This window comes from Brachyhypopomus gauderio, unplaced genomic scaffold, assembly GCF_052324685.1.
Source record: "Brachyhypopomus gauderio isolate BG-103 unplaced genomic scaffold, BGAUD_0.2 sc44, whole genome shotgun sequence".
In the NCBI taxonomy this organism is placed as follows: Eukaryota; Metazoa; Chordata; class Actinopteri; order Gymnotiformes; family Hypopomidae; genus Brachyhypopomus; species Brachyhypopomus gauderio.
In genome coordinates, this window is record NW_027506870.1 from 487,860 (window position 1) to 512,859 (window position 25,000).

At 45.2% G+C, this 25,000-nt stretch overlaps 1 protein-coding gene, 1 long non-coding RNA gene, 17 other non-coding genes and 1 pseudogene across 20 annotated transcripts in view; 19 read left to right on the forward strand and 1 right to left on the reverse strand.

Moving 5' to 3' along the window:
* The window catches only part of LOC143486087 (uncharacterized), a 56,978-nt gene that overhangs the window by 1,699 nt on the left and 30,279 nt on the right, over nucleotides 1-25,000 (forward strand). The gene's annotated exons all lie outside the window — the stretch shown is intronic.
* LOC143486328 (U1 spliceosomal RNA) lies at nucleotides 538-701 on the forward strand. Its single transcript, XR_013123319.1, has one exon. It is a non-coding gene; the product is annotated as a U1 spliceosomal RNA (small nuclear RNA).
* Nucleotides 1,325-1,488, forward strand: LOC143486386 (U1 spliceosomal RNA). Its single transcript, XR_013123376.1, has one exon. It is a non-coding gene; the product is annotated as a U1 spliceosomal RNA (small nuclear RNA).
* On the forward strand, nucleotides 2,112-2,275 carry LOC143486230 (U1 spliceosomal RNA). The gene has a single exon (XR_013123224.1). It is a non-coding gene; the product is annotated as a U1 spliceosomal RNA (small nuclear RNA).
* LOC143486329 (U1 spliceosomal RNA) lies at nucleotides 2,898-3,061 on the forward strand. The gene has a single exon (XR_013123320.1). It is a non-coding gene; the product is annotated as a U1 spliceosomal RNA (small nuclear RNA).
* On the forward strand, nucleotides 3,685-3,848 carry LOC143486346 (U1 spliceosomal RNA). Its single transcript, XR_013123337.1, has one exon. It is a non-coding gene; the product is annotated as a U1 spliceosomal RNA (small nuclear RNA).
* On the forward strand, nucleotides 4,472-4,635 carry LOC143486347 (U1 spliceosomal RNA). Its single transcript, XR_013123338.1, has one exon. It is a non-coding gene; the product is annotated as a U1 spliceosomal RNA (small nuclear RNA).
* On the forward strand, nucleotides 5,259-5,422 carry LOC143486241 (U1 spliceosomal RNA). The gene has a single exon (XR_013123235.1). It is a non-coding gene; the product is annotated as a U1 spliceosomal RNA (small nuclear RNA).
* On the forward strand, nucleotides 6,046-6,209 carry LOC143486480 (U1 spliceosomal RNA). The gene has a single exon (XR_013123467.1). It is a non-coding gene; the product is annotated as a U1 spliceosomal RNA (small nuclear RNA).
* Nucleotides 6,833-6,996, forward strand: LOC143486330 (U1 spliceosomal RNA). Its single transcript, XR_013123321.1, has one exon. It is a non-coding gene; the product is annotated as a U1 spliceosomal RNA (small nuclear RNA).
* LOC143486348 (U1 spliceosomal RNA) lies at nucleotides 7,620-7,783 on the forward strand. Its single transcript, XR_013123339.1, has one exon. It is a non-coding gene; the product is annotated as a U1 spliceosomal RNA (small nuclear RNA).
* Nucleotides 8,407-8,570, forward strand: LOC143486349 (U1 spliceosomal RNA). The gene has a single exon (XR_013123340.1). It is a non-coding gene; the product is annotated as a U1 spliceosomal RNA (small nuclear RNA).
* LOC143486350 (U1 spliceosomal RNA) lies at nucleotides 9,194-9,357 on the forward strand. The gene has a single exon (XR_013123341.1). It is a non-coding gene; the product is annotated as a U1 spliceosomal RNA (small nuclear RNA).
* Nucleotides 9,981-10,144, forward strand: LOC143486351 (U1 spliceosomal RNA). Its single transcript, XR_013123342.1, has one exon. It is a non-coding gene; the product is annotated as a U1 spliceosomal RNA (small nuclear RNA).
* Nucleotides 13,576-13,739, forward strand: LOC143486331 (U1 spliceosomal RNA). The gene has a single exon (XR_013123322.1). It is a non-coding gene; the product is annotated as a U1 spliceosomal RNA (small nuclear RNA).
* LOC143486387 (U1 spliceosomal RNA) lies at nucleotides 14,363-14,526 on the forward strand. Its single transcript, XR_013123377.1, has one exon. It is a non-coding gene; the product is annotated as a U1 spliceosomal RNA (small nuclear RNA).
* Nucleotides 15,150-15,313, forward strand: LOC143486493 (U1 spliceosomal RNA). Its single transcript, XR_013123478.1, has one exon. It is a non-coding gene; the product is annotated as a U1 spliceosomal RNA (small nuclear RNA).
* On the forward strand, nucleotides 15,937-16,100 carry LOC143486327 (U1 spliceosomal RNA). The gene has a single exon (XR_013123318.1). It is a non-coding gene; the product is annotated as a U1 spliceosomal RNA (small nuclear RNA).
* LOC143486514 (U1 spliceosomal RNA) lies at nucleotides 16,724-16,900 on the forward strand (annotated as a pseudogene).
* LOC143486080 (uncharacterized) lies at nucleotides 17,679-24,771 on the reverse strand. 2 transcript variants are annotated; one of them, XM_076985873.1, is made up of 13 exons: nucleotides 24,747-24,771; nucleotides 24,444-24,486; nucleotides 23,253-23,565; nucleotides 22,683-23,055; nucleotides 22,498-22,573; nucleotides 21,726-22,036; nucleotides 21,217-21,579; nucleotides 20,922-21,112; nucleotides 20,513-20,849; nucleotides 19,799-20,423; nucleotides 19,512-19,700; nucleotides 18,968-19,428; nucleotides 17,679-18,836 (listed from the first exon to the last, which is right to left on the reverse strand). In XM_076985873.1, exons 3-13 carry the CDS (start codon nucleotides 23,552-23,554, stop codon nucleotides 17,697-17,699), a joined length of 4,368 nt encoding a protein of 1,455 aa, XP_076841988.1. In that variant the 5' UTR covers nucleotides 23,555-23,565; nucleotides 24,444-24,486; nucleotides 24,747-24,771; the 3' UTR covers nucleotides 17,679-17,696. The 2 variants fall into 2 exon arrangements, with proteins under 2 accessions (XP_076841988.1, XP_076841989.1); XM_076985874.1 differs by lacking the exons at nucleotides 24,444-24,486; nucleotides 24,747-24,771 and having other exon boundaries at nucleotides 23,253-23,596.

Consider the following 25,000-nt stretch of genomic DNA (forward strand, 5'->3'; position numbering starts at 1 on the left):
TTGGTATGGCATTATAGACAGTGGGGGTAGACAGGTTTAGTTGTATTTTGCCTGAAATGCAGTATATTTATGTACACACTTAAACGTTTCATTCTTTCCTATTTCCTACATTGATCAATGCATTTAAAAGACTGGGGCTTTCCATGATGTTCTATGTGAACAAGATCTAATCCATCACAGAATCAGTCATGGCTTTATTCATTCTATTCGATCTCTAAACCTAGCTAGGAGCATAAAAAGCCTTAAAACTGTTGACAAACGGCAGAAGGAGTCTTGCCAGCGACGGCAAAATCAATACGCACTGGGTGCTTCTAGAGCGGGCTACACGTAAGGACTCTTGTCCTTTGCTGAGTTTGACGTGCAAGACCAAAATGTTTTCCAATCATTTTCATTTCCTGTAATCAAGTGCCCGCCCATTGCCCTGCAACCCCGCCCCCTGTCTGTCAGGCTCTGACCCGCCCTCCCCTCTGCCCATGTTTTCCTTTTCCTGTGTTCTGACAAGGGGAAAGGGTTCTTGTACAGCTGCATTTCCAAGTCATACTTACCTGGCAGGGGTGAGACCATGATCAGGAAGGTGGTTCGCCCAAGGTGAGGCTCAGCCATTGCACTCAGGCTGTGCTGACCCTTGCGAATTGCCCAAATGCGGGAATCTCGACTGCATAATTTCTGGTAGTGGGGGACTGCGTTCGCGCTCTCCCCCGATACATTTTGTGGAAAAAAAGAAGAAATAAAACAAGCAATTGCAATTTGCTTCACAGTAGCTTGTCAGTGCTTGAGCTCCACCTGTTGGTATGGCATTATAGACAGTGGGGGTAGACAGGTTTAGTTGTATTTTGCTTGAAATGCAGTATATTTATGTACACACTTAAACGTTTCATTCTTTCCTATTTCCTACATTGATCAATGCATTTAAAAGACTGGGGCTTTCCATGATGTTCTATGTGAACAAGATCTAATCCATCACAGAATCAGTCATGGCTTTATTCATTCTATTCGATCTCTAAACCTAGCTAGGAGCATAAAAAGCCTTAAAACTGTTGACAAACGGCAGAAGGAGTCTTGCCAGCGACGGCAAAATCAATACGCACTGGGTGCTTCTAGAGCGGGCTACACGTAAGGACTCTTGTCCTTTGCTGAGTTTGACGTGCAAGACCAAAATGTTTTCCAATCATTTTCCCTTTCCTGTAATCAAGTGCCCGCCCATTGCCCTGCAACCCCGCCCCCTGTCTGTCAGGCTCTGACCCGCCCTCCCCTCTGCCCATGTTTTCCTTTTCCTGTGTTCTGACAAGGGGAAAGGGTTCTTGTACAGCTGCATTTCCAAGTCATACTTACCTGGCAGGGGTGAGACCATGATCAGGAAGGTGGTTCGCCCAAGGTGAGGCTCAGCCATTGCACTCAGGCTGTGCTGACCCTTGCGAATTGCCCAAATGCGGGAATCTCGACTGCATAATTTCTGGTAGTGGGGGACTGCGTTTGCGCTCTCCCTTGATACATTTTGTGGAAAAAAAGAAGAAATAAAACAAGCAATTGCAATTTGCTTCACAGTAGCTTGTCAGTGCTTGAGCTCCACCTGTTGGTATGGCATTATAGACAGTGGGGGTAGACAGGTTTAGTTGTATTTTGCTTGAAATGCAGTATATTTATGTACACACTTAAACGTTTCATTCTTTCCTATTTCCTACATTGATCAATGCATTTAAAAGACTGGGGCTTTCCATGATGTTCTATGTGAACAAGATCTAATCCATCACAGAATCAGTCATGGCTTTATTCATTCTATTCGATCTCTAAACCTAGCTAGGAGCATAAAAAGCCTTAAAACTGTTGACAAACGGCAGAAGGAGTCTTGCCAGCGACGGCAAAATCAATACGCACTGGGTGCTTCTAGAGCGGGCTACACGTAAGGACTCTTGTCCTTTGCTGAGTTTGACGTGCAAGACCAAAATGTTTTCCAATCATTTTCCCTTTCCTGTAATCAAGTGCCCGCCCATTGCCCTGCAACCCCGCCCCCTGTCTGTCAGGCTCTGACCCGCCCTCCCCTCTGCCCATGTTTTCCTTTTCCTGTGTTCTGACAAGGGGAAAGGGTTCTTGTACAGCTGCATTTCCAAGTCATACTTACCTGGCAGGGGTGAGACCATGATCAGGAAGGTGGTTCGCCCAAGGTGAGGCTCAGCCATTGCACTCAGGCTGTGCTGACCCTTGCGAATTCCCCAAATGCGGGAATCTCGACTGCATAATTTCTGGTAGTGGGGGACTGCGTTCGCGCTCTCCCCCGATACATTTTGTGGAAAAAAAGAAGAAATAAAACAAGCAATTACAATTTGCTTCACAGTAGCTTGTCAGTGCTTGAGCTCCACCTGTTGGTATGGCATTATAGACAGTGGGGGTAGACAGGTTTAGTTGTATTTTGCCTGAAATGCAGTATATTTATGTACACACTTAAACGTTTCATTCTTTCCTATTTCCTACATTGATCAATGCATTTAAAAGACTGGGGCTTTCCATGATGTTCTATGTGAACAAGATCTAATCCATCACAGAATCAGTCATGGCTTTATTCATTCTATTCGATCTCTAAACCTAGCTAGGAGCATAAAAAGCCTTAAAACTGTTGACAAACGGCAGAAGGAGTCTTGCCAGCGACGGCAAAATCAATACGCACTGGGTGCTTCTAGAGCGGGCTACACGTAAGGACTCTTGTCCTTTGCTGAGTTTGACGTGCAAGACCAAAATGTTTTCCAATCATTTTCATTTCCTGTAATCAAGTGCCCGCCCATTGCCCTGCAACCCCGCCCCCTGTCTGTCAGGCTCTGACCCGCCCTCCCCTCTGCCCATGTTTTCCTTTTCCTGTGTTCTGACAAGGGGAAAGGGTTCTTGTACAGCTGCATTTCCAAGTCATACTTACCTGGCAGGGGTGAGACCATGATCAGGAAGGTGGTTCGCCCAAGGTGAGGCTCAGCCATTGCACTCAGGCTGTGCTGACCCTTGCGAATTGCCCAAATGCGGGAATCTCGACTGCATAATTTCTGGTAGTGGGGGACTGCGTTCGCGCTCTCCCCCGATACATTTTGTGGAAAAAAAGAAGAAATAAAACAAGCAATTGCAATTTGCTTCACAGTAGCTTGTCAGTGCTTGAGCTCCACCTGTTGGTATGGCATTATAGACAGTGGGGGTAGACAGGTTTAGTTGTATTTTGCTTGAAATGCAGTATATTTATGTACACACTTAAACGTTTCATTCTTTCCTATTTCCTACATTGATCAATGCATTTAAAAGACTGGGGCTTTCCATGATGTTCTATGTGAACAAGATCTAATCCATCACAGAATCAGTCATGGCTTTATTCATTCTATTCGATCTCTAAACCTAGCTAGGAGCATAAAAAGCCTTAAAACTGTTGACAAACGGCAGAAGGAGTCTTGCCAGCGACGGCAAAATCAATACGCACTGGGTGCTTCTAGAGCGGGCTACACGTAAGGACTCTTGTCCTTTGCTGAGTTTGACGTGCAAGACCAAAATGTTTTCCAATCATTTTCCCTTTCCTGTAATCAAGTGCCCGCCCATTGCCCTGCAACCCCGCCCCCTGTCTGTCAGGCTCTGACCCGCCCTCCCCTCTGCCCATGTTTTCCTTTTCCTGTGTTCTGACAAGGGGAAAGGGTTCTTGTACAGCTGCATTTCCAAGTCATACTTACCTGGCAGGGGTGAGACCATGATCAGGAAGGTGGTTCGCCCAAGGTGAGGCTCAGCCATTGCACTCAGGCTGTGCTGACCCTTGCGAATTGCCCAAATGCGGGAATCTCGACTGCATAATTTCTGGTAGTGGGGGACTGCGTTCGCGCTCTCCCCTGATTCATTTTGTGGAAAAAAAGAAGAAATAAAACAAGCAATTGCAATTTGCTTCACAGTAGCTTGTCAGTGCTTGAGCTCCACCTGTTGGTATGGCATTATAGACAGTGGGGGTAGACAGGTTTAGTTGTATTTTGCTTGAAATGCAGTATATTTATGTACACACTTAAACGTTTCATTCTTTCCTATTTCCTACATTGATCAATGCATTTAAAAGACTGGGGCTTTCCATGATGTTCTATGTGAACAAGATCTAATCCATCACAGAATCAGTCATGGCTTTATTCATTCTATTCGATCTCTAAACCTAGCTAGGAGCATAAAAAGCCTTAAAACTGTTGACAAACGGCAGAAGGAGTCTTGCCAGCGACGGCAAAATCAATACGCACTGGGTGCTTCTAGAGCGGGCTACACGTAAGGACTCTTGTCCTTTGCTGAGTTTGACGTGCAAGACCAAAATGTTTTCCAATCATTTTCCCTTTCCTGTAATCAAGTGCCCGCCCATTGCCCTGCAACCCCGCCCCCTGTCTGTCAGGCTCTGACCCGCCCTCCCCTCTGCCCATGTTTTCCTTTTCCTGTGTTCTGACAAGGGGAAAGGGTTCTTGTACAGCTGCATTTCCAAGTCATACTTACCTGGCAGGGGTGAGACCATGATCAGGAAGGTGGTTCGCCCAAGGTGAGGCTCAGCCATTGCACTCAGGCTGTGCTGACCCTTGCGAATTGCCCAAATGCGGGAATCTCGACTGCATAATTTCTGGTAGTGGGGGACTGCGTTCGCGCTCTCCCCTGATTCATTTTGTGGAAAAAAAGAAGAAATAAAACAAGCAATTGCAATTTGCTTCACAGTAGCTTGTCAGTGCTTGAGCTCCACCTGTTGGTATGGCATTATAGACAGTGGGGGTAGACAGGTTTAGTTGTATTTTGCTTGAAATGCAGTATATTTATGTACACACTTAAACGTTTCATTCTTTCCTATTTCCTACATTGATCAATGCATTTAAAAGACTGGGGCTTTCCATGATGTTCTATGTGAACAAGATCTAATCCATCACAGAATCAGTCATGGCTTTATTCATTCTATTCGATCTCTAAACCTAGCTAGGAGCATAAAAAGCCTTAAAACTGTTGACAAACGGCAGAAGGAGTCTTGCCAGCGACGGCAAAATCAATACGCACTGGGTGCTTCTAGAGCGGGCTACACGTAAGGACTCTTGTCCTTTGCTGAGTTTGACGTGCAAGACCAAAATGTTTTCCAATCATTTTCCCTTTCCTGTAATCAAGTGCCCGCCCATTGCCCTGCAACCCCGCCCCCTGTCTGTCAGGCTCTGACCCGCCCTCCCCTCTGCCCATGTTTTCCTTTTCCTGTGTTCTGACAAGGGGAAAGGGTTCTTGTACAGCTGCATTTCCAAGTCATACTTACCTGGCAGGGGTGAGACCATGATCAGGAAGGTGGTTCGCCCAAGGTGAGGCTCAGCCATTGCACTCAGGCTGTGCTGACCCTTGCGAATTCCCCAAATGCGGGAATCTCGACTGCATAATTTCTGGTAGTGGGGGACTGCGTTCGCGCTCTCCCCCGATACATTTTGTGGAAAAAAAGAAGAAATAAAACAAGCAATTACAATTTGCTTCACAGTAGCTTGTCAGTGCTTGAGCTCCACCTGTTGGTATGGCATTATAGACAGTGGGGGTAGACAGGTTTAGTTGTATTTTGCCTGAAATGCAGTATATTTATGTACACACTTAAACGTTTCATTCTTTCCTATTTCCTACATTGATCAATGCATTTAAAAGACTGGGGCTTTCCATGATGTTCTATGTGAACAAGATCTAATCCATCACAGAATCAGTCATGGCTTTATTCATTCTATTCGATCTCTAAACCTAGCTAGGAGCATAAAAAGCCTTAAAACTGTTGACAAACGGCAGAAGGAGTCTTGCCAGCGACGGCAAAATCAATACGCACTGGGTGCTTCTAGAGCGGGCTACACGTAAGGACTCTTGTCCTTTGCTGAGTTTGACGTGCAAGACCAAAATGTTTTCCAATCATTTTCCCTTTCCTGTAATCAAGTGCCCGCCCATTGCCCTGCAACCCCGCCCCCTGTCTGTCAGGCTCTGACCCGCCCTCCCCTCTGCCCATGTTTTCCTTTTCCTGTGTTCTGACAAGGGGAAAGGGTTCTTGTACAGCTGCATTTCCAAGTCATACTTACCTGGCAGGGGTGAGACCATGATCAGGAAGGTGGTTCGCCCAAGGTGAGGCTCAGCCATTGCACTCAGGCTGTGCTGACCCTTGCGAATTGCCCAAATGCGGGAATCTCGACTGCATAATTTCTGGTAGTGGGGGACTGCGTTCGCCCTCTCCCCCGATACATTTTGTGGAAAAAAAGAAGAAATAAAACAAGCAATTACAATTTGCTTCACAGTAGCTTGTCAGTGCTTGAGCTCCACCTGTTGGTATGGCATTATAGACAGTGGGGGTAGACAGGTTTAGTTGTATTTTGCCTGAAATGCAGTATATTTATGTACACACTTAAACGTTTCATTCTTTCCTATTTCCTACATTGATCAATGCATTTAAAAGACTGGGGCTTTCCATGATGTTCTATGTGAACAAGATCTAATCCATCACAGAATCAGTCATGGCTTTATTCATTCTATTCGATCTCTAAACCTAGCTAGGAGCATAAAAAGCCTTAAAACTGTTGACAAACGGCAGAAGGAGTCTTGCCAGCGACGGCAAAATCAATACGCACTGGGTGCTTCTAGAGCGGGCTACACGTAAGGACTCTTGTCCTTTGCTGAGTTTGACGTGCAAGACCAAAATGTTTTCCAATCATTTTCCCTTTCCTGTAATCAAGTGCCCGCCCATTGCCCTGCAACCCCGCCCCCTGTCTGTCAGGCTCTGACCCGCCCTCCCCTCTGCCCATGTTTTCCTTTTCCTGTGTTCTGACAAGGGGAAAGGGTTCTTGTACAGCTGCATTTCCAAGTCATACTTACCTGGCAGGGGTGAGACCATGATCAGGAAGGTGGTTCGCCCAAGGTGAGGCTCAGCCATTGCACTCAGGCTGTGCTGACCCTTGCGAATTGCCCAAATGCGGGAATCTCGACTGCATAATTTCTGGTAGTGGGGGACTGCGTTCGCGCTCTCCCCCGATACATTTTGTGGAAAAAAAGAAGAAATAAAACAAGCAATTGCAATTTGCTTCACAGTAGCTTGTCAGTGCTTGAGCTCCACCTGTTGGTATGGCATTATAGACAGTGGGGGTAGACAGGTTTAGTTGTATTTTGCTTGAAATGCAGTATATTTATGTACACACTTAAACGTTTCATTCTTTCCTATTTCCTACATTGATCAATGCATTTAAAAGACTGGGGCTTTCCATGATGTTCTATGTGAACAAGATCTAATCCATCACAGAATCAGTCATGGCTTTATTCATTCTATTCGATCTCTAAACCTAGCTAGGAGCATAAAAAGCCTTAAAACTGTTGACAAACGGCAGAAGGAGTCTTGCCAGCGACGGCAAAATCAATACGCACTGGGTGCTTCTAGAGCGGGCTACACGTAAGGACTCTTGTCCTTTGCTGAGTTTGACGTGCAAGACCAAAATGTTTTCCAATCATTTTCCCTTTCCTGTAATCAAGTGCCCGCCCATTGCCCTGCAACCCCGCCCCCTGTCTGTCAGGCTCTGACCCGCCCTCCCCTCTGCCCATGTTTTCCTTTTCCTGTGTTCTGACAAGGGGAAAGGGTTCTTGTACAGCTGCATTTCCAAGTCATACTTACCTGGCAGGGGTGAGACCATGATCAGGAAGGTGGTTCGCCCAAGGTGAGGCTCAGCCATTGCACTCAGGCTGTGCTGACCCTTGCGAATTGCCCAAATGCGGGAATCTCGACTGCATAATTTCTGGTAGTGGGGGACTGCGTTCGCGCTCTCCCCTGATTCATTTTGTGGAAAAAAAGAAGAAATAAAACAAGCAATTGCAATTTGCTTCACAGTAGCTTGTCAGTGCTTGAGCTCCACCTGTTGGTATGGCATTATAGACAGTGGGGGTAGACAGGTTTAGTTGTATTTTGCTTGAAATGCAGTATATTTATGTACACACTTAAACGTTTCATTCTTTCCTATTTCCTACATTGATCAATGCATTTAAAAGACTGGGGCTTTCCATGATGTTCTATGTGAACAAGATCTAATCCATCACAGAATCAGTCATGGCTTTATTCATTCTATTCGATCTCTAAACCTAGCTAGGAGCATAAAAAGCCTTAAAACTGTTGACAAACGGCAGAAGGAGTCTTGCCAGCGACGGCAAAATCAATACGCACTGGGTGCTTCTAGAGCGGGCTACACGTAAGGACTCTTGTCCTTTGCTGAGTTTGACGTGCAAGACCAAAATGTTTTCCAATCATTTTCCCTTTCCTGTAATCAAGTGCCCGCCCATTGCCCTGCAACCCCGCCCCCTGTCTGTCAGGCTCTGACCCGCCCTCCCCTCTGCCCATGTTTTCCTTTTCCTGTGTTCTGACAAGGGGAAAGGGTTCTTGTACAGCTGCATTTCCAAGTCATACTTACCTGGCAGGGGTGAGACCATGATCAGGAAGGTGGTTCGCCCAAGGTGAGGCTCAGCCATTGCACTCAGGCTGTGCTGACCCTTGCGAATTGCCCAAATGCGGGAATCTCGACTGCATAATTTCTGGTAGTGGGGGACTGCGTTCGCGCTCTCCCCTGATTCATTTTGTGGAAAAAAAGAAGAAATAAAACAAGCAATTGCAATTTGCTTCACAGTAGCTTGTCAGTGCTTGAGCTCCACCTGTTGGTATGGCATTATAGACAGTGGGGGTAGACAGGTTTAGTTGTATTTTGCTTGAAATGCAGTATATTTATGTACACACTTAAACGTTTCATTCTTTCCTATTTCCTACATTGATCAATGCATTTAAAAGACTGGGGCTTTCCATGATGTTCTATGTGAACAAGATCTAATCCATCACAGAATCAGTCATGGCTTTATTCATTCTATTCGATCTCTAAACCTAGCTAGGAGCATAAAAAGCCTTAAAACTGTTGACAAACGGCAGAAGGAGTCTTGCCAGCGACGGCAAAATCAATACGCACTGGGTGCTTCTAGAGCGGGCTACACGTAAGGACTCTTGTCCTTTGCTGAGTTTGACGTGCAAGACCAAAATGTTTTCCAATCATTTTCCCTTTCCTGTAATCAAGTGCCCGCCCATTGCCCTGCAACCCCGCCCCCTGTCTGTCAGGCTCTGACCCGCCCTCCCCTCTGCCCATGTTTTCCTTTTCCTGTGTTCTGACAAGGGGAAAGGGTTCTTGTACAGCTGCATTTCCAAGTCATACTTACCTGGCAGGGGTGAGACCATGATCAGGAAGGTGGTTCGCCCAAGGTGAGGCTCAGCCATTGCACTCAGGCTGTGCTGACCCTTGCGAATTGCCCAAATGCGGGAATCTCGACTGCATAATTTCTGGTAGTGGGGGACTGCGTTCGCGCTCTCCCCTGATTCATTTTGTGGAAAAAAAGAAGAAATAAAACAAGCAATTGCAATTTGCTTCACAGTAGCTTGTCAGTGCTTGAGCTCCACCTGTTGGTATGGCATTATAGACAGTGGGGGTAGACAGGTTTAGTTGTATTTTGCTTGAAATGCAGTATATTTATGTACACACTTAAACGTTTCATTCTTTCCTATTTCCTACATTGATCAATGCATTTAAAAGACTGGGGCTTTCCATGATGTTCTATGTGAACAAGATCTAATCCATCACAGAATCAGTCATGGCTTTATTCATTCTATTCGATCTCTAAACCTAGCTAGGAGCATAAAAAGCCTTAAAACTGTTGACAAACGGCAGAAGGAGTCTTGCCAGCGACGGCAAAATCAATACGCACTGGGTGCTTCTAGAGCGGGCTACACGTAAGGACTCTTGTCCTTTGCTGAGTTTGACGTGCAAGACCAAAATGTTTTCCAATCATTTTCCCTTTCCTGTAATCAAGTGCCCGCCCATTGCCCTGCAACCCCGCCCCCTGTCTGTCAGGCTCTGACCCGCCCTCCCCTCTGCCCATGTTTTCCTTTTCCTGTGTTCTGACAAGGGGAAAGGGTTCTTGTACAGCTGCATTTCCAAGTCATACTTACCTGGCAGGGGTGAGACCATGATCAGGAAGGTGGTTCGCCCAAGGTGAGGCTCAGCCATTGCACTCAGGCTGTGCTGACCCTTGCGAATTGCCCAAATGCGGGAATCTCGACTGCATAATTTCTGGTAGTGGGGGACTGCGTTCGCGCTCTCCCCTGATTCATTTTGTGGAAAAAAAGAAGAAATAAAACAAGCAATTGCAATTTGCTTCACAGTAGCTTGTCAGTGCTTGAGCTCCACCTGTTGGTATGGCATTATAGACAGTGGGGGTAGACAGGTTTAGTTGTATTTTGCTTGAAATGCAGTATATTTATGTACACACTTAAACGTTTCATTCTTTCCTATTTCCTACATTGATCAATGCATTTAAAAGACTGGGGCTTTCCATGATGTTCTATGTGAACAAGATCTAATCCATCACAGAATCAGTCATGGCTTTATTCATTCTATTCGATCTCTAAACCTAGCTAGGAGCATAAAAAGCCTTAACACTAGAAGTCCCAGAGAAGGGTCTTTCAACACTTCTACCATCGGAACCCAGAGAAGGGTCGAGAGAACTGAAGGATTTTAGCTAACACCCTATTATCAGCTGCGAGCAGGCACTTTTGTTCTGTAAATAAGGCCATTACTGGCGCACCACAGGAGGGGGCATGCTTCAGCTCACAACTAATTGTTGTTTTTCATTGAGTTTAGCCATTTAGTTAGTTCTATTCAGTTTATTGTATTTTATAATGTAAAGGTTATATATATTGTATATAGTTTAGTTTTATCTGAGCAACAAAGCACAAACAATAAATTATTTTTTAATATTTTAAATAGAAAATTAGAAATTTTATAGCCAGGTACATGTGAGTAATGACCAGAAGCATTTGTGTCTAAGTCAGGAGGACTGAAATTTCAGCATGAGAAACATACAAAAGAACAACTGTTATGTTTCCATGCTTTTTTATGTTCCATGCTTTTTATTATTGCCATAAAATTATACAAAAAATACAAGGAATAAAACAATTCCACACATATTTACAATAGGCTGCAGTGCAGGGCTGTGTGTGTGTGTGTGTGTGTGTGTGTGTGTGTGTGTGTGTGTGTGTGTGTGTGTGTGTGTGTGTGTGTGTGTGTGCGTGTGTGTGTGTGTGTGAGTGGCATGTCCTTCTTGTGTGACTAGCACTTCAGCAGTCACTCAGCAGTCTGTCAGAACATGCCTGGCACTGCCAGGGTATCTCCCTGGTACATTTGCCACACGTGTATCTGTAGCAGTCGACACATCTCACATTTGCACAATTGTTCATGAGTGTTCTCATCAGAGCATTCACATACAACTATCTACCCAGTCTGCCAGTCCCTCATTTGGGGAGAAAGCTACAGTACTGTGGCTATTCCCACTTTAGTGACCCCATTTTGTTTCTCTTTCACTCAGACAATAAAATATTCCAATACAGTGAGGACATGCACCTAAGACAAAAATTTCAGACCCCTCCATGATTAAAAAATTGTCTGGGGCATAGCCACAATAGTGTAGCTTTCTCCCCAAATGAGGGAGTGGCAGACTGAGTGGATAATTGTATGTGAGTGCTCTGTTGAGAACATTTCAACTTTATTGTATATATTTCTAAACTTACATCATGTCCTCTGTAGCTTCTGCTCTCAGCCAGGCCCTCTGACTGCCTCTCTCACCTTATGCATGTCCCCTGCACAACAATGCAGCTGGGGGATGGGCAGACACACTCAGGACCAGCTTACACACTTTTGCATGACCTTTTTTGAGGTGGATCAACACAATTAATTTGGTAATTTTTTTCAAAAATTGTTATTTTGGACCCACTTATCTTTCTTAGAAGAAAAACATTACTAACATTACTACATTTCTACCTGAGCCTGCCAAAAGCCAGTGCTGAGGTATTTTGGATCATGAGGCCATCCTTTGTCATGCAGCCACTTCTAGGTAGACGGGGGGATGGGTGATAGTGTGAGCTATGTTGATCCATTGACTCAGACGGAGAAGAAAATACCCTTTCAGAGAAATCTGAACTTTAGCTATTTTGACCAATAATCATGTCACCTTTTGCAGTGAGAAAAAAATCCAAAATTAGTACAAAGGAGGCAGACTTGAGATGTTTTGGAATTATAGTTCAAATAATGTCTGTGTCAGTTTTATAATAAAGAGAAAGATGACTGTAGCCACCTACATGTGGATGAAAATTCATGTCACCACACATTTCACTTACTCTGTTGACTGAGAAGCAAGGATAGCAAAGGTTTTCAGTACACAGCAGGCTTTGGACATGATCCTGGAGGGGCCGTGGGCGGGTGGGGTTCCCTGGTCTTTCTTTGTCTGCCTCTGGCCTCTGGGGCCTTGCTAATAAGTACATTCTGTACATTTATCCTATGTTGCACTTACATAAACACACACACTCACACACACATACATCAGTCATTTGTGCTGTATGTCTTACTTTCTGCTCTTCATTTAGTAGCAGCAGTTGGTGAATCATTTGATCCTTACATGAAAACAAAGTTGTCCTCCAAAGGTGAAAGGGTGGAGGTGGGCCAAAAAAAAAAAGTTTGAAAAGCCCATATGAAGCAATTTTCAAGCCTAGGGTCACAAACGTCACACACAACACATTGTTAGTTTTCAGAGAGTAGTGAAAATCTGTAGTAGTGAAATCTCTTTTGGTAAGATTTCCTAAATTTCCTATTTTTGTTTGCTGGTTATGGCTGTATTTGGAAGAGACACACTGCAAAATCTTGATCTTGATAAGTTAAAATTGCTCAATAATATTATTCTATTTCAAGTAGCTGAGGGTTTTTTGTATACATTTATGTAAAAACATTTTTACCTATTAGCAGTTTTTCAAAAGACAAAACTACTTAAAATAAGGTTAAAAATATCAGAGCCATTTTGACTAATCAATATGCCACCTATATGCCATTATAATTCAAATATTATGTTTGTGTCAATTTCACATTATTTCAACCTTTCACAAATCAAATCTCAAACATATGGTTCTGTAGATGAGGAGACTTCTTGCAAGAGATCTTGCACAGTCTCATATGGCAGCCAAGGAGGTGCAAGCTTTCAGCAGGAACCACCCATACCTGACACACGCCTCATTTACATAACACTGGAGGCAAGTTCAGCTCTTCTCCCCCCTGCTGATTCCTCAGGCAATGGGCACTTTTGCAAATGAATGGATGTTAATTGGAGCCACCAGAGGTGTCAGTTTGGACTAAGGTTCTTTGGACCCTCTTTTGGGACTTCAGGGGGGTGGTTGAAATTTCAGGGACTTCTAGTGTTAAAACTGTTGACAAACGGCAGAAGGAGTCTTGCCAGCGACGGCAAAATCAATACGCACTGGGTGCTTCTAGAGCGGGCTACACGTAAGGACTCTTGTCCTTTGCTGAGTTTGACGTGCAAGACCAAAATGTTTTCCAATCATTTTCCCTTTCCTGTAATCAAGTGCCCGCCCATTGCCCTGCAACCCCGCCCCCTGTCTGTCAGGCTCTGACCCGCCCTCCCCTCTGCCCATGTTTTCCTTTTCCTGTGTTCTGACAAGGGGAAAGGGTTCTTGTACAGCTGCATTTCCAAGTCATACTTACCTGGCAGGGGTGAGACCATGATCAGGAAGGTGGTTCGCCCAAGGTGAGGCTCAGCCATTGCACTCAGGCTGTGCTGACCCTTGCGAATTGCCCAAATGCGGGAATCTCGACTGCATAATTTCTGGTAGTGGGGGACTGCGTTCGCGCTCTCCCCCGATACATTTTGTGGAAAAAAAGAAGAAATAAAACAAGCAATTGCAATTTGCTTCACAGTAGCTTGTCAGTGCTTGAGCTCCACCTGTTGGTATGGCATTATAGACAGTGGGGGTAGACAGGTTTAGTTGTATTTTGCTTGAAATGCAGTATATTTATGTACACACTTAAACGTTTCATTCTTTCCTATTTCCTACATTGATCAATGCATTTAAAAGACTGGGGCTTTCCATGATGTTCTATGTGAACAAGATCTAATCCATCACAGAATCAGTCATGGCTTTATTCATTCTATTCGATCTCTAAACCTAGCTAGGAGCATAAAAAGCCTTAAAACTGTTGACAAACGGCAGAAGGAGTCTTGCCAGCGACGGCAAAATCAATACGCACTGGGTGCTTCTAGAGCGGGCTACACGTAAGGACTCTTGTCCTTTGCTGAGTTTGACGTGCAAGACCAAAATGTTTTCCAATCATTTTCCCTTTCCTGTAATCAAGTGCCCGCCCATTGCCCTGCAACCCCGCCCCCTGTCTGTCAGGCTCTGACCCGCCCTCCCCTCTGCCCATGTTTTCCTTTTCCTGTGTTCTGACAAGGGGAAAGGGTTCTTGTACAGCTGCATTTCCAAGTCATACTTACCTGGCAGGGGTGAGACCATGATCAGGAAGGTGGTTCGCCCAAGGTGAGGCTCAGCCATTGCACTCAGGCTGTGCTGACCCTTGCGAATTGCCCAAATGCGGGAATCTCGACTGCATAATTTCTGGTAGTGGGGGACTGCGTTCGCGCTCTCTCCTGATTCATTTTGTGGAAAAAAAGAAGAAATAAAACAAGCAATTGCAATTTGCTTCACAGTAGCTTGTCAGTGCTTGAGCTCCACCTGTTGGTATGGCATTATAGACAGTGGGGGTAGACAGGTTTAGTTGTATTTTGCTTGAAATGCAGTATATTTATGTACACACTTAAACGTTTCATTCTTTCCTATTTCCTACATTGATCAATGCATTTAAAAGACTGGGGCTTTCCATGATGTTCTATGTGAACAAGATCTAATCCATCACAGAATCAGTCATGGCTTTATTCATTCTATTCGATCTCTAAACCTAGCTAGGAGCATAAAAAGCCTTAAAACTGTTGACAAACGGCAGAAGGAGTCTTGCCAGCGACGGCAAAATCAATACGCACTGGGTGCTTCTAGAGCGGGCTACACGTAAGGACTCTTGTCCTTTGCTGAGTTTGACGTGCAAGACCAAAATGTTTTCCAATCATTTTCCCTTTCCTGTAATCAAGTGCCCGCCCATTGCCCTGCAACCCCGCCCCCTGTCTGTCAGGCTCTGACCCGCCCTCCCCTCTGCCCATGTTTTCCTTTTCCTGTGTTCTGACAAGGGGAAAGGGTTCTTGTACAGCTGCATTTCCAAGTCATACTTACCTGGCAGGGGTGAGACCATGATCAGGAAGGTGGTTCGCCCAAAGTGAGGCTCAGCCATTGCACTCAGGCTGTGCTGACCCTTGCAAATTGCCCAAATGCGGGAATCTCCACTGCATAATTTCTGGTAGTGGGGGACTGCGTTCGCGCACTCCCCTGATACATTTTGTGGAAAAAAAGAAGAAATAAAACAAGCAATTGCAATTTGCTTCACAGTAGCTTGTCAGTGCTTGAGCTCCACCTGTTGGTATGGCATTATAGACAGTGGGGGTAGACAGGTTTAGTTGTATTTTGCTTGAAATGCAGTATATTTATGTACACACTTAAACGTTTCATTCTTTCCTATTTCCTACATTGATCAATGCATTTAAAAGACTGGGGCTTTCCATGATGTTCTATGTGAACAAGATCTAATCCATCACAGAATCAGTCATGGCTTTATTCATTCTATTCGATCTCTAAACCTAGCTAGGAGCATAAAAAGCCTTAAAACTGTTGACAAACGGCAGAAGGAGTCTTGCCAGCGACGGCAAAATCAATACGCACTGGGTGCTTCTAGAGCGGGCTACACGTAAGGACTCTTGTCCTTTGCTGAGTTTGACGTGCAAGACCAAAATGTTTTCCAATCATTTTCCCTTTCCTGTAATCAAGTGCCCGCCCATTGCCCTGCAACCCCGCCCCCTGTCTGTCAGGCTCTGACCCGCCCTCCCCTCTGCCCATGTTTTCCTTTTCCTGTGTTCTGACAAGGGGAAAGGGTTCTTGTACAGCTGCATTTCCAAGTCATACTTACCTGGCAGGGGTGAGACCATGATCAGGAAGGTGGTTCACCCAAGGTGAGGCTCAGCCATTGCACTCAGGCTGTGCTGACCCTTGCGAATTGCCCAAATGCGGGAATCTCGACTGCATAATTTCTGGTAGTGGGGGACTGCGTTCGCGCTCTCCCCTGATACATTTTGTGGAAAAAAAGAAGAAATAAAACAAGCAATTACTATTTGCTTCACAGTAGCTTGTCAGTGCTTGAGCTCCACCTGTTGGTATGGCATTATAGACAGTGGGGGTAGACAGGTTTAGTTGTATTTTGCCTGAAATGCAGTATATTTATGTACACACTTAAACGTTTCATTCTTTCCTATTTCCTACATTGATCAATGCATTTAAAAGACTGGGGCTTTCCATGATGTTCTATGTGAACAAGATCTAATCCATCACAGAATCAGTCATGGCTTTATTCATTCTATTCGATCTCTAAACCTAGCTAGGAGCATAAAAAGCCTTAAAACTGTTGACAAACGGCAGGAGGAGTCTTGCCAGCGACGGCAAAATCAATACGCACTGGGTGCTTCTAGAGCGGGCTACACGTAAGGACTCTTGTCCTTTGCTGAGTTTGACGTGCAAGACCAAAATGTTTTCCAATCATTTTCCCTTTCCTGTAATCAAGTGCCCGCCCATTGCCCTGCAACCCCGCCCCCTGTCTGTCAGGCTCTGACCCGCCCTCCCCTCTGCCCATGTTTTCCTTTTCCTGTGTTCTGACAAGGGGAAAGGGTTCTTGTACAGCTGCATTTCCAAGTCATACTTACCTGGCAGGGGTGAGACCATGATCAGGAAGGTGGTTCGCCCAAGGTGAGGCTCAGCCATTGCACTCAGGCTGTGCTGACCCTTGCGAATGGGGGTCAGCCGTATTGAAGTGCAATTTAACTGTAGCACGATTGGTGAAAAGTCTACGGTGGAGGAGAACGTTTATTTTAAAGTGGTATTCCTTGTTTTCCAGGATGGCTAATGCTTATCAAGTCCGATGGTGGTGTGGTGTCTTCAAAACGACTTTTCTGGAGCTCACTGACAACTTTTGGATGTATTTCACATGAATTATATTGCTATTGTCCATTTCAGCTGTTTATTGTAATGCCTCTTGAATAATACCCAATGAAAGAATGTAAAAATTCTATCTCAAGTATATTTGTGTAAGCAAATGCTTTGGAATTCATGACGGTTCTCAACATGTTTCTACACTTTAAAGAATCAATAAAATTCATCCTATTTTATAAATATACTTGTTTGAGGATGCTTTGATTTTTCATAAATGCCAATTGTTTACATGTGCCACTCAATGAATGCCTTACTGTGCGGACGATTAAAGGCAGTGTAATATTTCTGAGTCTGATTAAAGCCACTGAATGTTTGGTATTTATGTTGCAATGTGTGCAAAATAATCTGATTGCATTATAGCATAAGCACAGGACTATACCTTACCTGCTAGTGGGTGGGTGTGTGTATATATAATGTGTGTGTATATATATATATAATTATATAATATCCCTTTTTGTTATAAATGATCCTCCATTGTTGCATTAATTGAGCTTTCACAAATCACTTATAGTAATACTGACACTTTATTGAAGACAAAAAACATGGAACACAAATAACAGCTCTAGCGTAGGTGGAAAAGTACCATTGAACATTAAGAAATGAACAGTCACAATAATAAATTATTTACAATATGTACAGTATAAATATATTTACAGATTTATAAGAGCATATTTACAGCTTATTCATTCAGGCCGTCAACAACAGACATGAAATGTTCATAGCTGTCATACACACTGTTTGTCAGACCTTTTGATGGGGACATCATCTTTACAGGGCAGAAAGTTTTTTTTTTATATTTTTTGTGTCCCTGGGTCAGTTGGTCACAAACTGTACAGACTGGCAGGGTTTGCACGCGGGACTGTGTGGCTCCCAGTCCTGAGGGGTAATCTTTCAGCTTGCGCTTATATTGTGTAGATTTTGCCCATGATGGAAGACCTAATAATGCTGATGGACCAGCAATCCCCGAGGTCTGACTGACGGGCATTATGGGCAGTTTGGATGGGCCAGCAATCACAGGTCTGGTGGTGGCAGAGCGTTTTTTCCTGTCCTGTGGCGGCAGAAGCGCAGGTGACACTGGTGGTTGAGGCCGGGAGTGCGGTGTCATTATGTCTGTCCTTCCCTTTAATACTTTGGTCCCTGCCGTGCTGGGTGTGGGCACATACTGCATCAGGGGATAGTCTGGTGGAGGGAGGACTGCTGGCTGCAGTGGTGCTGGAGGGAGGTCTGCAGTTGATATGGACCTGGTCTTGGTGATGGTGCATGGCTGTTTTGTGGCATGTAAGTTGAGGAGCCTCTCTTGTCGATGAATAAAGTCCCGCACAGTCTTTATGTTAATTTTTGGTAGAGGAATGCCTGCCTTACACAGGACTGGATCCTCTACCAATACCCTGTGCTGGATCCGCTCGTACCCCTTCAATATGGCCATTTTCTCTGGGCTTGTGCTAGACCCCCGGGGTGAGCGCAACCACAACAGTTTCACCAGTGTGTACATCAGCCTATTGTTCTGAGCACTGATGTCCTGTTGTGCTGGTGCGTAGCGCTTGGCCATCTTCAACCTCTGTATCAGCGCAGCATCAACAAGATCATCCCTCTTTGTGCGGCAGTAGAGGGTATTGCCCCAGTGTGTTCTGTACAACTGGTTGAACTGCTGTGGCTGCTTGTCATGCTCCTCAACTGCATTCCACGCTTCAAGGACTCTGTTCCTCTGCTCAGTAGTAAGCAGCAGCTTGTCCTCTTGCAGGCCAATCTCCACCAGCGCCGAGCAGAACTTCTCCAGCTTCTGAAAGCCCGGGAGAGGGTTTGGACTGCAGGCATCCTCCTAAAATATATATATATTTTAAATGCCATATGAATGTGGTAAGCTCAAATGCATTCCTTGTCCTGTTCTTTTTTTTTTTTTTTTTTTTTTTGCAGTAACCATTTAATTCTAGCAGACACACAGATACTCACAAAGGCTGGAGGGTGAATAGTGGCAGTTTCGTCACTGGTTAGTGTGATGTGGGGCAGGACAGCATCCAGTACGTCGCCACGTGCCTCCGTGTCACTCTGATACGCCTCATCGTGTTCATCTGGGTCTGGCTGCCCGGGCTGAACCACCTCCTCCTCCGAACTAGGTCCATCGTCAATAATGTCCTGAAGAGAGAAGGATTCACCCGTGCTCTGGCTGAACAGGTACTCTAACCCGAGCAGCTCGTTGGAGGGGATATCAGCAGGGGCTCGGAAATTCTCCTCCACAGTCTCATCGAACAGCTGCTGACAGCGGGTGTTGAGGCGGTGGATCAGCGGCGCAGAGTACGTCCTGTGGTGCCGTCCTTTGCCACCAAACACGGCGTCCGAGCTCCTGTCTGAATTCCACCGTGCAATGCCACTAATCAGGTAAACCTGGTAGGGCCGTGCTGCACAGTGGGGACCTGAACATCAGCATAAAAAGGTATTAGAATAATTACAGCGACACGTTTAACTTGTTGCAAGTGTACAGATGACACGGGTATACCTGGAATCATGTTAGGTAGCGCTTTGTGGAATCCTTCCAGGCTGTTGCTTCCACGCAGACATTTATAATAGGGCACGTCCACGCCGTGGATGGTTGTGGTACGTGCCACTCGATACATGTACATGTCTGGTGGATCCTGGATGCACTCCAGATGTCGCTGCTGGGCTGCCCACATCTCATCAATGGCCTCTGTAAATACACACACATACATACAGTGCATCCGTTCACTTTGCATGCTACTCTATCCGTACAATTGTAATAACTTTTTTGTATGAGTTGTTTTATACCCGGTGTTTTGAAGAGGCTCACTCCGTTCTCATCCAGTCCAGCGGGACCTTTCAGCTCCTCGATGGCCAGGTGGATGAGCCGAAATGTTTCCTGAGCCCCGAGTGTGACCCTCCGCACATGGTGTTTCAGCTGCTGTCTGGAAATGTAGAGGCGGACAATATCCTCATTTGACAGAGACTTCAGCGTTGCCAGGTCCTTGGCTCGGACAGCCTCGATGAGCCTCTCCAGGTCTGTACGGTTGTAGGCCAGCACTGCCCCAGCTAGTGCAGACTTGAATGTAGCATATTTCGAGTGAGACTCTGTGCGGACGGCTGCGTCAAATCGATGGATCCAGTGGAAAATGTCCAGGCGCACCACCATGCCGGCGTCCACCCAAGGCTGGAACAAGATCTCCACAGACGTGGGGCCCTGCGCACGGCAACACCCACGATCGACATAGATTATTTTAGGCACAGGCTGATTGGCTTGCTGGAATCTGTCCACCACACCACGACACATAGGCTCCAGACTCTTGGTGGACTCTTCACAGGTCAGGACAAACGAGACGATCTGTGAATACTCGTTGCCTATGCTCGTAAACCATTCAGCTGTGCCTTTTCCCTCTCCAGACAGCTTCTTCACTACCTGTGAAGCACAGTGTGTCAGAAAGATTAGAGAAACCGATCATTACAGACTAAGATTCAATTTATTGCATCATGGAAGACTGTACACACTTTCTTTGTGGAGTCCATTTTCAGCACCATGCCAAAAGTGGAGAGAATTTGGTTCCGGTAGTCCTGAACATTTTCGGCCTCTGCCAACAGGAAGGCATGACGCAGGAGACGAGCCGAAGGCAGCTCTCTCTGTGAAGGGGGAGCCTTGAAGGCATGCCCCAACGCTGACACAATGCCTCCGGGTTTCACCAGAGTCATCAGGAGAGTGGTGTATAGATCCTTCCTCCTGAGATACTCCTCGGAGTGATTCTCTTGAATCTGTCGCCACACCTTCACCATGGTGTTTCCCTCGGTCCGGTCCCGCAACAGCCGTATCACGTTCCGGTCCACTCCGCGCCTTTAGAGCACAGTTTATTGTAATAGACATGGCAGTACCGTCAAATACACTCACTATGTTTTGTGTACTCACTTGTTGGTGAGGACAGCGGGGAACATGGCTTGGTGAGCCTCGCTGAGCTGGGACAAGATTTTGGAATCCCAAGCCAACCACCGGCCCATCTTCACACCTTGGCTGCTCCTGGCCGCTTTGGTGCACGGTCCACAGCACAGGACTTCTGTCAGCATGGAGTACCAACCGGATACATCGCAGATGTGCCGGACCTGAAATACCAGGACACTTGAAAATGTGTCACAGTTCACTCGCGTTACAATAAATGTTATACGGTCACACAGTAATGACCGATACGATCAGGAACAAGCCGCACCCTGTGGTAGTAGCCAGACTTGTAGAGGTACACGTCCTTTCCTTTGCCGACGCACTCGTCCCCACGAGGGCACTTCAGCGAGTATCTCCACACCCCCACAGGTCGCCATAGAAATACACGACTCCGGAAGAACAGCTGTGGGGTCGGTGGATTTCCAGCGACGTAGCCTGGTGTTTCTGGTGGGTGGAACCACATTCTGTCGCATTTCACTACCCTCCGCCTCTTGAGCTTACCGGTATTGTCATGGTACACCTGGACAGGGGTGAACAGGCCTCTCTCTTGGTCATCCTTCAGCCAGGAGATGTCAGCTTCTGGGATGCCATTGGGGTTTTCCCACAGGCGCACCCAGCCCTCCAGTTCAACCTGAAACCAGTCAAAGTAGCATTCTAAATAATCTTACTCCTACAGTGAAATAAAGCATTCTAGTGTTGTGCGCAAAACTAATACTAAAGTAATACTAAACTAATAAAAGTCCTGTCAGAAAAGTAACAGTTAGGAGTATCACATACTGGGGAGATACTCTGAGACAATTCCCCTTCGGAAATGTGCGTCTTGACTAAGGATGAGGACTCTGTTGTCCTGCTGTCCTTGGACTTTAGTGTGGGAAGCGATGCCGTGGACTTGACCACAGATGGAGCAGCCTTATTGGAGGAATCATGTGGCTTGTCCTTGGTCTTCTTGGACTTTCCTGTGGGCAGAGACTCCTTAGCCCGGACTGTGGAAGCAGACTCCTCAGAACAGACTGTAGGTAGAACCTCTTGAGACACGCAAGGGGACTCCTTGGATCCCTCGCCTAGGTTGGCCGTTGACGTACTGGCTTCTAAAAATAGAATAATATTATTTTTGGTTTATTTCCTCCCAGGGTTCGTTACAAAATATTCAGATACCTATTAACTGTGAGACTATGTCCTTTACATCGTATTATTCTGACATTACAACAAATTAAGGACACAATAACAACTTGGCAGCTATAAAATGTTATTATTCAGTTTCTAAATATTTTTGATGTGCCCGAAAGTTGGATAGAACCTGATACTTATCAGTGTTTATACAGATGGTTTCCAAAATCACCATATGATTTTACCTGCATATACGAGTACCATTTCTGTCTTGTACGCGTAATTGCTGTGTTGTATTGTCACACAGACAATGTTAAATATTGCCTTTATGTGTGAGTGTTGCATAGTGAAAGCAAGAGTAGTTCTATATAACAATCTGTATATACTTACATCGGTTGGACATATTCACAACTGATTGTGCGGGCGGGGGGGGGGTGTTTACCTTCAGGAGATTTCACCACCACTGATAAACTGGAATCTTTCAGCAGTGAGGGATCGCACATGGGGGAACTTGCTTCCTGGATGAAAAAAATGTAATAAATGTTTAGACTTAAGTTTTATAGCGAGTGAGCAAGACGGAGCATAAAATCCATACTGTTCTGTAGTTGCAGAATTCAGATGACTTACTTTTTCTTTCTTCTCAATAATAAATCTCCTAAACCTCTTCATCTGCACACTGGTGATATGGTTCAGAGGTGTATGTAACCACTTGCAGACAGAGCTATAGCCCTTCTTGATCATGTCCCTCTGCTCACTGCTGAAGTCATCTGGCCTAGCCTTCTGGACAGAGTACTGCCAGTACAGCTCCCACATCTCTTGGAAAGTCTGGTGCTCAAACCCCTTCTGACCATAGATACACTGGTCGATGTTGGCCTCCAGAAGCATGGAGACCTGAGGGAAGCTTTCTGCATACTCCACCAGATAGTCCTTTATCCAGTGGTTCTGTATTTCAGCCTTCCTAAGTGGGTTAGTCACCTCTGCTCTGTGCTTGTCAACTAGGCTGTAATTACATGCATCAATGTATCAAGCATTACTATTTTATTACTGTTAAGGCAAACATCACCATCACAGCAGCTTCACAGAGATGACTCTAAGCATGAAAATAATATCAATCACAGCCACACTCTACATCTAAGAATGCTGTTAGAGATGTTGTTAATGCTTAAAGAAATACAACACTAAATGAAATACGCTTACTACTTCATGTAGCCCACATCGTTTTCCACAAGCCAGTGGAAAGGCGCATGTTCGTATTGCCCAAAAGGCAACACCAGCTTCCCCAGACACAGTTGATGCGACGGCGCGTGGATCCCATCGGCGTGGGCGAGTTTCTCAGCGTGGACAAGCGCAGTGGACTGATCCAACAGCTGCCGAGGGGGCATTGGGAAAGTCGTCTTCTTTTCTCGATAAAGACGAGCCTCTTTTGTGGCCATCAAAATGGCCTGTTGTCGACGGGCAGGGGCGTTTGGGTTCACGACCCGAACTCTGGGAGTTGCCATCTCAAATTACTCTGTAATAAAAAAAAAATGTGTTAGTAACCACCACATGCATGAACATTATGATAAGGTCACAGTCAGAATAAAGGGCCGCTCTGGCTGTGACACCAATGTCAGACTGCGCAGAAAACTCCTGTGTAGCCTCTGCCTTTCCGCAGGCACTTAATCTCACCATGCCTGCCAAAATTTACAAAGAGCATGATCATTATATTATGACATAAAAACCACAAAAAAAAAACCACACTCTTCTTTAATCACATAGTTGTGTAAATAATTTCCTTGGGTTTCTCTCAGCTGCTAAGGTGACTAAAACACCAGTAATAATTCTAAAGGTCTCACATGAAAAACGAATGAGAATCACAAAACGTATATAATAAATGAGTACTCTGTGTACTGTGTGCTCTTTGCAAGGGCCCATACCTCTTATTAGCTCAAAACACTTCCCTGGGAGTCTAGATGAGCTTTAAAAAGCTCATGTACCTAATTGGTTTATGATGAAACATGAAATTCAGAAAAGTATTTAAAAAAAACCCCACTTTAAATAGGTACACAGGGCCAGCGCCAGGACATATACAGTGGGAGGGGGCGTCAGAAAATTTCGGGGTGGCGAACGTAAGTTGTTGCCGGGGGGGGCGCCGTGTAGCTATTGTTGTAAATAATAAATGGGTCTTATTGTTTACATTTTGCCCCCCCCCGTGCGCCGGCGCTGTAGGTACATCATAGGTCTTTCACACATTTTAAACGTATGACACTAAAAGTAGCGTGAAACATACAACTTAATGTGAACAGCACTTGGAATAATTGAAAAATAATTAAAACACGTGATATACACGAACAATATGCTATTGTTTAATGCAGTAACATACAGGAATGTAATTTATTTTTTGTCTACCTTAGGACCTTGGACAACCTGATGGTATATGAAAGCTGCAAATCTGTGGGGAAAAGTTTGCAGTCATGTTCCGAAGACCCAATAATGAACAAAATATTAAATATATAACACAGAAAGAACGATGCATCGCTAACTAGATAGCCATCTCCAGTTTTTGACTTGCTTAACAAAATCCAGAACACAGGTTCGACAGTGACTGGGTATATGTAACACACAAAACATATTATTTACTTGTATACATTTTTTTTAAACTAGTTTAACTTCATTTAATTGTTTCGGGATTTTTTTTTCATTGATACTTACAAAAACAGATGTCGGGACCGTTATCGATGGTTTACTGTAAGAATACTGTCTAAACAAGGTGTGCAATTGAGATGAGCGATCCGATTGGCCTTCTACAGTCACAACGCCTCAGCGACCGTAGACTCTTCGCCAATCAAGAGGCTTGATTGTCTACGGTCGCCTCGTCCCGCCCTCCGTGATTCTTCGCCAATCAGGGGGCTTGATTGTCTACGGTCGCCTCGTCCCGCCCTCCGTGATTCTTCGCCAATCAGGGG

Excerpts from the sequence above, each read along its gene's own strand:
- LOC143486080 (XM_076985873.1), bottom strand. The coding sequence starts at position 23,554 with ATGGCAACTCCCAGAGTTCGGGTCGTGAACCCAAACGCCCCTGCCCGT. Across the intron at positions 21,113-21,216 it reads AGTCTGGCTACTACCACAGG|GTCCGGCACATCTGCGATGT; the intron begins GTGCGGCTTGTT and ends CTGGTATTTCAG. Across the intron at positions 18,837-18,967 it reads CTATTCACCCTCCAGCCTTT|GAGGATGCCTGCAGTCCAAA; the intron begins GTGAGTATCTGT and ends TATATATTTTAG.